We start from the raw sequence: 12183 nt of genomic DNA, 5'->3' as shown, positions 1-12183 counted from the left end.
CCATGGAGTTACCAAATCGCGCTAAACAAACACCATCCTCATAGATTTACAGCATCAATTCCAACGAGATGCTCTGGCTGTCATTTAAAAGGGCCAAGACGTTTGCATCCTCCCATAAGGCCATAATATATGTATTCTCATTGACAAATAAAAATTCATTTTTATCATCTAATCCTATTTTATATTTACCTACCAAAAGAGTTCTACAGAACTTTCAGTTCAGGTGTGGCTTGTTGCGTATGATCTTTTGTTTGCCAGTGTCGGTATGCAAGCGTTACGTCTTGTGCTTAAGCAATAGCCAATAAGCACTAAGAATGCCCGATCGATCCACTATCGACTCTAAAATGTAAAATCTTTTAGTTGACTCATCTGTCCATTTCACATTCTACTGATTATTTTAAAAGCCTGATTGAAGTTAATGCGTTTTGCAATTCAATTCCATATACTCATACCTTATCCACATAGGGATAGAGATGAAAAAGAAGATATCCGTTCATTCACCGGCTAAACTATAGAGAACCAACCTTCCTCAAAAACCATAACTGGAGCTTACTCCATTACAATAATTCTTATGCTGATTCTCTCTCTCTTTCTCTCTCTCTCTATCCATAAACTTTGAAAGACAAATGACAAGATATTAAGAGGGAAAACACCCAAAACATTTTATATTCTATATGTATTAAAAAGTCAATAACCATGGCTGTAACCCATATAGTTCAGTCGAGAGCGAATATTGTGATGATCATAAATCGGGTCTCCATAATCCACGGCCTTAATTACCATAGCTTCCCGGCGACCGTCCTGTTCCTGAACTGCCCCAAACACAATCTCATTGGTCGTCTCGCAGCTCTGCTCGTAGTATGTCTGCGAACCTGAAGAATAGTGCCTTTGATGATGTTGTTGCTGATGCTGATGTTGTTGCGGCTGCTGCTGCTGCTGCTGTTGCTGCTGTTGAAAGTCACCATCCCAACTACTATAGAAAGCCCTACTTTGTCGCAATTGATGAGTCTTTTCTGGGTCCTTGGTCATAAAAGCATATGTCTTCCGTGGAGTTGGGGTCCTGGTTTCTATAGAGGGTGGCTCATCTTCATCTGGTATTACATAGCTTTCCTGCAGTGGCCAAACATTTTGACGCTTGCTCTGTTGCTGGTACTGGTATTGATGGTTCACTGGCTTCTTTCTGAAACCTGAGAATAATCCTCCAAAGATTTCTGTCACAGATGCTCCAGTGTTAATGAAAAGTCTCCCCAGTGAACCAAAGAAGCCGTCTTCTTGCCTCTCTAGTTCATCATCAGTTGGAATTAAAGGGGGCCTGACTGATGATTTAGGCGGCTTCTGGTATGGACCGGATGTAAAGCTTGCCTTCTGAAGAACTCTTGGGTCCTATAAGAGCAAAAAGAGAGGAAACCCAATGTTTCATGTTCTTAGCATTTGGAGATGATAGAATGTTTAATCCACAAGTTGAGATGCCAATGATGGAGGATGATAACTTAAAAAGAAAAAGAAACAAAAGGGACAAAAACTGAGAACTCACATTTTGGGAAGACACCATTGAGCCCACTCTACGTTGAAGTAATGCCAGCATGTAACCAAAGAAACCAGCAGCAACAAGCACCACGATCCCTTGAATGAAAGAACAAAGTATTTATCTCTAGTATCAAAAAGAAAGAAAACAAAAAGAAAGTTGGAAATATATCAGATACTTTGATCTACCTAGAGGGAAACCACTTCCGTATTGATAGGCACAATCATCAAAATGAAGCTGTATCTCTCGGATTGCCTGGTTTCCTCTGTCTATGACCAGAAGTGAGCAGCTGCTTCCAACATAAACAACATCAAAATCATTTGAGAACTTGGCATCTTCACTTGGGCCATCAACATGCCCCATTCCTCGGCCCCACTTTCCTCCTGCAATTGTTGTAACCCCTACAGAGAGAAAATTCAACCACTGTTAAAATATTGGAAATCCCCTATAGTATAATATAAATCCCATATATTTTTTTTAATGTTAGAGCTAGAAAACACACCCATGAAAATTAATGAAACCTGTCATTTTCTCTAAGATGCAAAACCAGACTGGTCAAGATCATGCAGTCACATTAGATGAAGGTGTGATGTAATAATTAAAATTAATTAGAAATTTGAACAAGGAGATGAAGCATATAAGGGTATAAGTTTAATTAATTTATTATCAATAACCATGAAATTTCATTAAATAGAGAGAAACAAAAAGCGAAAACATATAATAAATACAACCATAGAGAGGTAAACCTTCTTATCTCTCCCCATATTACGCTTCTTATTTTTGCAATTGTGTCCAAAATAATTGATCTCTTCCCACCCCTTGTTTAGTTAAAGCATCAGCTAAAGAATTCTACATCTTTTAACCCATTGCAACCTCACTTCCATGTCTCACATCAACCATTTGAACTTCTTTTTGTTATATAGTAAAACTTAGGTTTACCTGCATCACCGATTTTCCTGATTGCCATATTCATAGTGTCTGCAATGTAAATATTTCCCCTGTCATCCACTGCAAGGCCCTTTGGATGGTTCATCCTTGCTTCTCTTGGCTTCCCATCCACATGTCCTGAGTACCCTTCAGGTGAACCTGCAACCAATTTTGGCCTGCTATCTGCAATTATCCATCCATTTTAATGAAAATTAATTTGGTTCCCAAAAAGGAATTAAAGATAACTCAGAAAAAAAAAAGATTCAATGAAAAATTCGAAAGGAGAACAAATTAAGAGCTTAAAAACTGAAAGCATATATTTGAGATAAATGGAAAATGACTGTCAGGAAGAAGCTTGAATAGAAAGATTTTGATTTTCACATACTGTTTAGGTTTCTGCAAGAGTTCAAATGACACAAAAACAATAAAAATAGATGGGTTAGTTATTAATTCAAGTAAAAAATGAGCTCAGGCTTCTATCTGGAGCTTTATGGGAGTCACAAATTTAAGAGAAACTGAGGATATTATTATGCATTGTAAGTACTAGAAAGAAGCAAAGGAGGTTCAAGATAAAAAAAATGTAGTCGGTTCCTGCAGAAATATAGCACCAAAAAGAAAAGAGATCGCAAGTTTCAAAAAAGATGGAATTGGGTCTTGGATAATAAACTAAAATGACCAATGCACTTTAAAAAGTGAAGCTCTTCTGCTAAAGAAAAGCAAATCAGTGCTGCCATTTTTTAAATGATGCTAAGATGCCATAGAAGCTTCAGAAAAAAAAGGTAATCAAGACAATATATTAGAAATACAGAGCTAGATTTCTCCACCAATCTAACTCACCCGCCCCCCCCCCCCCCCAAAAAAAAAAAGGGAATTTGATGAAAAAAAGAGACTTAGCAGAAGCAGATCGTAACAGTCGAAGTTCAAAGCAATGAATACCGATGGCAATAAGAGTTTAGCATAATGCAAACAGGGTTTCGGCGGAAACAGGATCCAATCAGGCAAAATTCCATGCCATTACAGTAAAATCCACTTACAGCGAGACAAAGGGGCGGAGATCTTATAAATGTTACTATTAGCAGAGTCCAACACCAAAAGCTCCCCGCTCGGCGACACTTCAACCGAGTACGGCTCCATTCCAAGCTTACTACCATCAAAAACCGTCTCGACAGTGTATCCACTTTCAAACTTCATCATCGGACGGCCAGAAATCGCTGAAATACCAGAACCCATCAATTCCCATCATTGTAGAGAACAATTTCCAGCTGGAAAACAAAAGGGTGGAACCAAAAACCCCAACACATTCTGAATAAATCAAAGACAATGCGGGTTATGTATAAGATCTTTACCTGTTTTGGTGTTAGTCTGTAGTGACCACAACCATTTCAGAAGAGCAGAGACTGCATTGGAGAAAAACCCAGTAACAATTCCTGCAAAATAAGAAAGAGATACATGTCTATTTTATAGGAAACACTAAATCTGAAAAAAAAAAAATCGAAGAGCTAGTAAGCTTATACTCACTAGCAGGATCGGTAGCTGCTGAAGCTGAGGAGAAACCACTCAATAAGACCATAAAAATGAGAAGGAAAGAAAACCCATGTTTCCCCATTGCTCTTATGCTGGAGAGATCTAAAGATTAAAAAGAAGCTGCTCAAATAAGAAGATTCGAGCTCTGCATTCTCTCGGAAACCCTACGAGCTCAAGTGGATGAGAATGAGAAAAAACAGAAGGTAATAACTGTGCTCCCTTGGCTTTTGTAATGCCTGAGACCTTTACCAGTAGAAAGTTAGGAGAAGAGATGAAAGAGACAAAGAGGGTTTTGTGTATTATAATGGAGGCATTAATAGTTTACAGAGAGGTCCCCTCTGTTTAAACAGGGTTTAAGAAAAAGCAAGAAAAAGAAGAAAAGGGAGATGGGTCAGGGCGTGCGCGAATGTGAGGACACGCAGTGTAAGGGAATCATATGCTCTGCTTATGTCTCAACACAGTTTAGTTTATTTTAGCTTTTAATTAATAAACCACTCGCTAGTCGCTAATAGCCTACATTCGGGGGCCAGTGAGTCTCCCTCTCCATTCTTCACTCTTCAGATTTATCTCTCCGAGAAGCAAATCTGGTGATGTCACAAATGTCCATGAGTAGTAGTTTCGTTACTTTGGAGCCTTCTTTCCAAGTGGATCCAAAATAACTTTCTTTATTTGTTTTTAAACCTTTTTTTTTCCGTGAGCCTATCTCAATTTTCCTGTCTTCTGCTTCTGTTCTCTGTCAGCAATGTTTTTTGTTCGCACCATCTTGGTTCTGGGTCTAGACATTATTGTATTATGAATCCCAGAACGGTCTGGGACTTGGAAGTCTTAGTGGCCACGTGCCTTAAGAAGATCTGGACCTAGCCTTCAACCATCTCATCTAAGCCGTTTAATTGGACCAGAAATCTGTTTGGACTTTGGTAGATACCTGTACTCTCATTTGGATGGTGAAAAAAAAAATAGTTTTCTGAATCTATCTATAATCTCTCTCTTCTTTACCCAAAAAAATGTCTATCTATCAAAACTTAGAGCTCTCAATATGATATAGAAATTAGATGGCTAAGACTTGTATAATTATATTTTGCTGTTGTTTTAGATAAGTAATCTCATAGGTGGGTCCATCCTCAGATTGGTTATGATTCTCTCAATTTGGACATCTAGCAAGGCCGAGTGGTGTATTATGGGGCCCCACATGTCCAAAGGCCCATTTGTTTTTCATAAATCCAATATGGAATTTGGTAGGTATATATACATTTAGGTAATTGAAGTATATCCATTGGAGTTTGGACTCTGGAGTGGAGATAAAATAATCTAAGGAAAGGCCACAATCCCAGAATGGGGGATTCAAATCTAGCCCAGCTGAAATAAAAAGGAGTGACTAACTCGATTCAGAGGAATTTCCTTTTGGTACTTTGGCCTATTTATCTTTTGACCATCTAAATGAGTGCCACCATAGTGTAATTCTTACGACAACCCATCAATCTTCAATTTATATATATTTTTTCATCCTTTTGTTGGATGGGTTGGAGGCACCGGAAAGAGTCCCCAGTGAAGGGATAGAATTCAATCTTATTTTATCAGTCTTCTCTAGATTTTGATTTTACTACCGATATGTAAGAGACCATCTGTAGTTCAGAATTTTTTATTGAGAGGATGGGTATTGATTAGTGACTTTGTGGTCTCCCAAAAAAAGAAAAGAAGAGAACATTCTCTCCTTTGGGAATGTTGAACTTCTTCCTCAAGCACAAGTTAGTCTCAGCTTTGCTTATTAAAAAAACAAACAAAGTTAAACCTCAGCTTTGGAATGAAAGAAACCATATTTAGAATAAGGTCTGATTCATGCAAATCTGGTCAGCTGGTCTCCGGTTGGTCGGTTCATGGAAAAAAGAACCAGCCAAATCTGATCCATAAAATGAGTTGAACCCAGCGTCTTTGGTAGCCAAGGTTCCTAGTTTTCGAGTTTTTCGGCTCTACTTTACAGGCTGTTCTGCTTTTCATTCATAAATCATAAATTCATAACTATGAACCTGAAATACAAACAAAATTGGTGTGGCTTCAGGTTTAGCTCTCACAAATCACAAATGTTGAGATTCTATTTGCAACGTTCTAAACAATAAGAAATGTTCTCAGAGATAAGCCCGATTTTGTTCGGACGTTGTAGAGATTTCCTTATCACAGACACAGATAACTTAATTTCTTACCTTATGGATGGATTAATGAACGTAGTTCAGGCAATATCTAAATGAAATATGTGATGTGATACCCAATTGCCCATAGCTTCTCTTGGTTCAAAATGTATACAATTTGTCTTTATTCCTTTACAGCTTTCATAGCTAATGGATGCAATTTCTGGCCCAACACAACCCTTATAATTCATCAAAACCCTACCTATCTTACTAAGGCGGATTGTACGTGGGTTTACAATTAATTTGGACTGATTTTCTTTTTCTTTTTCTTTTTTAATAATAAGTGAAATTAGGCTTGAATTTGGTATCCATTCTATCACTTTGCAACTTAGAATTGGGCTCCTTGTAGATCAGAACTGCTTTGTGTTTTTCACTCAGCTCATTAGTCATTAACAGCAGAAGACAAACTATCCGTCCAGCCTCCAGCACATCAACTCATCAGTTAACGTAACATCCTTTCTTTTATACAGCTCCCCATGTAACGCCTCTTTAGTTGGTAACCAGTAATTAAGCAAAGGTAAAATTTCCTATCACTATCCTGTAATTTGGTTTGAGTGATAATTTGGTCCCTAAACTTTAAAATACAATAATTCAGTACTCGAATTTTCAAAATATGACAATCCATTACCTGTCGTTAATCTGTCCGTTAATCAGCCATTAAGTGACATTTGAAAAGTAAAAAATGACCTAAGAATGCAATCTAATTCTCTTTATCAAGCATCCAAACATTGACAATAAAATAAACAGTCCCAAATTTTAAATTCTTCTAAATAGTCACAACTTTTTTGAATAGAAGAGGTTAGGATTTGGGACTGTTCAGTATTTTTGTCAATGCTTGGATGCTCATAAAGAGAATTAGATGCCATTCCAAGGGTATTTTTCACTTTTCAAATATCACTTAACGGCTGATTAACGGACTAGTTAACGACAGGTATTAGATTGTCACATTTTAAAATTTTGGGTACTAGATTGTCACATTTTGAAAGTCTGTGTATTGGATTGTTGCGTTTTAAAGTTTGGGGACCAAATTATCACTCAAGCCAAAGTACAAGGTACTGATCGGGAATTTTCCCTTAACCAAATCCCCTCTTTTGTTCTTCTATCCATATCTATCTATCTATTAATTGGACCTTTACAAGACTAGATAGAATAAAGAAAGCAGGAAGGCAAATATGTTGAGGATCAAAGTAGGTGATGTATGTGCTATTGTGGTGGAAATCCGGTCATGGGTTCCGTGAGATCTCGTTTGAGATTCAAATCTATATGCCATTGCACTGGCCGAAATGTCTGTCTTTGCTTTGGGCAGACCACGGAGGACCGGTAACATTCTGGCAGTGTTCTCACGGTTTGATCCTTGCATCTAGCTAGCAACTGTTTTTGTGTTCACTTGTGCAGTCCAAGCACCCAGGAAGTTGTGGAGGACCTTCCTCACACCAGTCAAATTAGAAGAAAGAGATCTTATGATCTGTTTGGTTCGTAGTTGGAATCGGATTGGTCCACTCCCATGGTTCGTATGGTTCAGACTGGAATGGGAATGAAAATGAGAATCAGAAGGAATGAGATTTCATTCCCAAGGGAGGGGGGCGGGGCGGTGCAGGAAATGGTTATTCCCTCAAATGGGGGAATGCCATTCCTGCAGGAATGGGAATGGTATTCTGATTCCACCCAACCAAACAGTTGGAATCGAAATAACCCATTTCGATTTCATTTCCAAACCCCTATTCCCACGAACCAAACAAAACCTTAAAGATGGTATTCTTTGTACATCAAGAGAAGTTCCCAAAACAGGGAGCTATTACGCGTGCATGAGTGTAGGATTTACACAAAAGAGATAAACACCATTTACAAGTCAAGGATATATAAATCCATTGCACTTCTCATTTCTTTACAAGACTCTCTACACTACTCAAGTTAATGTGAATCCCAACAATCTTGAAATCGATGTGTTGTTGAACATTTGTGCTTACCACCTTCTCATGCCTGTCATGGAAGATTTTGGACAAAATGTGAGTGAGGTCTTTAATCTACCATTGATGTCAAGCAATTCAAGTTCCACTTCCAATACCATCAATTCTTCTTTCTATCTTTTTGTTCTAGATATTCATGGAGAACAATCAAAGAAATACCACTAATAGTGCGCGATCTGACGCTCTCTGATGGCAATTAGTTTAGACGCTGAACTGAGTAGGTCACCTAATTAAGCTACAAAGAAAGAGATCAAAGTGTTTGAGTTGCTTTACCCGGGATGGGCACTCCAATGCTTAAATTAGCGAATAGTTTTGAGAGAGCTAGAGAGTTGTGAACGCTAAATAGTGCATACTTTTCTGTGAATGGGGATGCCTTTATATAGACTAGTTGCCATGAGGCTCACGAAGCACATTCGAGATCTCCGACTCATTTGGTTCAAAGGTGGTTTCATGCCGATAGATGGACTCCGTGTAATCGGGTAGTGTCTATCCAGTCGCGCCTGAAGTTGGTGGGCTGATAACCGGCACTTCCAATGTGATGTCGTGATCCTGAGGAAGTCGAAGATGCTAACCCGCTAAATGAGGAGGTTAGCGGGTTGTGAATGCTAAATAGTGCATACCTTTTCTGTGAATGGGGATGCCTTTATATAGACTAGTTGCCATGAGGCTCACGAAGCACATTCGAGATCTCTGACTCATTTGGTTCAAAGGTGGTTTCATGCCGACAGATGGACTCCGTGTAATCAGGTAGTGTCTATCCAGTCGCGTCCGAAGCTGGTGGGGTGATAACCAGCTCTTCCAATGTGATGTCGTGATCCCGAGGAAGTCAAAGATGCTAACCCGCTAAATGAGGAGGTTGCCCGACACATTAGGCAGGTCGCTAGATGAACTCGAGCCAGGTCACCTCTTACACCGACCTGAAGTCTTGTTGGGCCGTTCGCAATTCGGTCTATCGAGGTGGCATTGAGATCATCAAGGCGGGTGCGAGGTGTTCGAGGCACTCCCGAGGTCTTCTTACGTGGTGCTGAGATGTCGTATGACTATTTTGAGGTGCCACGCGTCATCACATCACTGGAGGGCCAAATTGCCCTTCATCAATTGCCCCCACTCCCGAAACGAGGTCAGTTCGGTGAAGGGAGTGGCTCACTGTGGGTACTTGACCCGGAATGACTAGTTCGATCAGTTCGTAGGTATCATTCTGTTTGATCAGTTTGTAAGTATCAGTCTAGTTTGCTCCCCTAGTTGGATGAGTCTAAGGGTTGAATGCAACATTACGCAGGACTTCACCATCTTGATTATCGAAGCATAGGAGCAAACTCATATGTTCGAAGAGAGGCGGAGTAGGCACTCCGAGGACATCTATCGTACTAGGGATGTAACCGTCAAGGAGTTCTACAATTCGGCCAAACACCTTAGGAGTGAGTTTGTCATGCCATCCTCAAAAGGGGCTTCAAACTACACGACTACCTCCTCAGGTCACTCCACTTTTGTAGACTTCAACGCAATATTCCTCATGTCGTTCCTCGAAGGAGTAGCCAACAAGGTGGATGCGGAGCCTGAAATTGAGGTGGAGGACAACTGTGAAGAAGTCGGCCAAGTTTGCATGTCTACTAAGGTGTTGAAAGCAAGCTGGTCTTCGTTTGAACTGAAGTACACTTAGATCGTGGTGCTAAAAAGCGAACTAGCCAATTAGGGTAGCGACAAAGTCAAAACGCTACCGAGCTAGTTAAATGGGGACCGACCTGCATAGATCGATTGGTGTCTCTCAAGGTTTGCTTGAGGGGGCCTTAAAGCTAAAAGCGGTTTAGCTTCTCCTTTTTAATTTTTCTAGCTAAGGTACTTATAACGTAGATTGGCTTTATCCTAGTCGCCGAAGTAGGTGGTCGAGGTTTATGTTTTACACAGGCTGGGGCTGCACTTGATCTTTAGACGTAGTATCTTCGTAGATTGTTGATGTTCCATGCACGGGGTACCTGCCTCCCTCTAAGGTTTCAAGCTTGTACGTGCTTTCGTTGATAACCCTTAAGACTCTATAGGGGCCTTCCTAGTTCAGACCCAACTTTCCTACGTTGGGCTCAGATACCATAATTTTCCTGAGTATCAGGTCACCAACTTGAAATTGGCATCTCTTAACTTGGGTGTTATAGTATCAAGTTACCCGCTGTTGGTACGATGTGGTTCAATGTAGGCCAAGTCATGAACTTCCTCCACAAGGTTGAGGTTAGTCCGCAACTCGTTCTTGTTGGCCTCTTTGTCGTAGTCTCAAACCGTAAGGTCAGCACTTCGATCATGGTCGGGATGACGACCTTCGTCCCATACGTCAAGTTGAAGGGAGTCTCACTGGTTACTGTTTTGATCATAGTTTGGTAAGCCCATAGAACACTGGGCAGTTCATCCACCCATAAACCCTTAGCTTGAGAGAGTCGATCTTTGAGGCCTCACAAGATGATGGCTATATTGGTCACTTTGGCTTGCCTGTTGGCTTGAGGGTGAGATACCGATGTGAAATTTTGTTGAATCCCCATCTCAGCGCACCAATCTAGAACTTGATGTCATTGAACTTCTTTTCATTGTCTGAGATCAGCACACATGGTAGTTCGAAGCGTCATAGATGTTTCTCTAGAAGAAGTTTTGCATGTTTCGAGCTATGATAGAGACTAGCAGCTCGAACTCTACTTACTTGGTAAAGTAGTCTACCGCAACAACGAAGAACCTTCTCTACCCGATTGTTGATGGAAAGAGACTGGGTATTTCAATCCCCCACTACACAAATGGCCACGGGTTGGTTAGGTACCTCAAGTCAGCAACGGGATATTGGGGTATGTTGGCATGTCGCTAACACCTATCACATTTCTGCATGAGCTACGTGGCATCTTCCTTCATTGTTGGCCAATAATATCATTGTCTAAACACTTTTTGGGCTAGTTCTCTGCCCCCTAGTTGTCTTCTATAGAGACATTCGTGGATCTTGCGTTGCACTTGGCTCACTTTGGTTGGGCGCAAGCAAGGCAGGTAGGGGGGCGTGAATGACCTATGATACAGTTGCTCGCCTATGACTACATAGCAAGCTGAGTTCCACTCTATGCTTTGAGTTGCATTACAATCTTCAAGGAGGGTATCGTGACATAGATAGTCGACCGGATCTATCCAGCTTGGCTTTATGGCCATGACGGGAGTGACCAGACCTCTTCTGCCACTCTTTCGATGCTTGGTCATGGCAGGTCTTCGATGTAGATAGTTTTCTTCATTATGTCTGTAACACCGAATGATTTCGAGAGCGCATCAGCCTCAGTGTTCTCGAACCTTGGGATCTGCTGGATATACCAAAAGTAGAAGTTGGGCAGGAGCTCTCGAACCTTGGTTAATGACCAGTTGCGAGTCGCTGCAAACGATGATGTGTTTAGCGTCGACCTCATTTGCTAGGGATAGCTCAACTATAAGCGCATCACACTCAGCTTCATTGTTCGAGGATCAGAATGCAATTCAGAGAGCATATTCTAATTTCATTTCACTAGGTCTGTAGAGGATTAGTCCAGCTTCGCTTCTGCCTTGGTGAGATGAGCCGTCCACGTGGAAGATCCAGGGCTCCTCATCCCAAGCCAGGTCAGGTGTTGCAGTAATTGATGTCTACAAGGTTGTTACAGGCTCGACAACTTTAGAAGTCGGCATACTGAACATGCACTCAACGACGAAGTCAGCCCAAACTTACGCCTTGATTGTTGGGCATGACTCAAATCAGATGCCATACTCATTGATCTCAATTGCCCATTTCGTCAGCCTTCTCGAAACCTCGGGCTTCTGAAGAACTTGCCTAAGAGATTGATCGGTTAGGACTACCACAGTATGGGCCTGAAAGTAAGGGCACAACTTTCGGGTTGCCAATACTAAGGCGATGGCTAGCTTTACTATGTTGGGATATTTGGTCTCGACGGCATGCAAGACTTTACTTACATAGTAAATAGATCATTGCATTCTATCCACCTCATGAATTAGGATTGAGCTGATTACCTCATCACTTGTGGAGAGGTAGAGTTTTAGCTCGTCTCTAGGTTCCGAC

General features: G+C 40.8%; 1 protein-coding gene across 1 annotated transcript; it reads right to left on the bottom strand.

Moving 5' to 3' along the window:
- Positions 1–409: 409 nt before the first annotated feature.
- Positions 410–4573, bottom strand: LOC148853963 (uncharacterized). The gene is made up of 7 exons (XM_088983462.1): positions 3971–4573; positions 3799–3879; positions 3487–3663; positions 2465–2635; positions 1714–1926; positions 1535–1623; positions 410–1383 (listed from the first exon to the last, which is right to left on the bottom strand). The coding sequence occupies exons 1-7, from the start codon at positions 4056–4058 to the stop codon at positions 688–690; spliced, it is 1515 nt and encodes a 504-aa protein (XP_088839588.1). The 5' UTR covers positions 4059–4573; the 3' UTR covers positions 410–687.
- Between the last annotated feature and the right edge of the window lie 7610 nt (positions 4574–12183).

Source organism: Nelumbo lutea, chromosome 4 (genome assembly GCF_056320005.1).
Source record: "Nelumbo lutea isolate HS-2025 chromosome 4, American lotus-T2T, whole genome shotgun sequence".
NCBI classification, from domain to species: domain Eukaryota; kingdom Viridiplantae; phylum Streptophyta; class Magnoliopsida; order Proteales; family Nelumbonaceae; genus Nelumbo; species Nelumbo lutea.
Note: the sequence above shows the minus strand (reverse complement) of the source record. Positions and strands in the feature narration are given on the sequence as shown.

Excerpts from the sequence above, each read along its gene's own strand:
- LOC148853963 (XM_088983462.1), bottom strand. The coding sequence starts at position 4,058 with ATGGGGAAACATGGGTTTTCTTTCCTTCTCATTTTTATGGTCTTATTG. Across the intron at positions 3,880-3,970 it reads AGCAGCTACCGATCCTGCTA|GAATTGTTACTGGGTTTTTC; the intron begins GTGAGTATAAGC and ends CTTATTTTGCAG. Across the intron at positions 1,624-1,713 it reads CGGAAGTGGTTTCCCTCTAG|GGATCGTGGTGCTTGTTGCT; the intron begins GTAGATCAAAGT and ends CTTTCATTCAAG.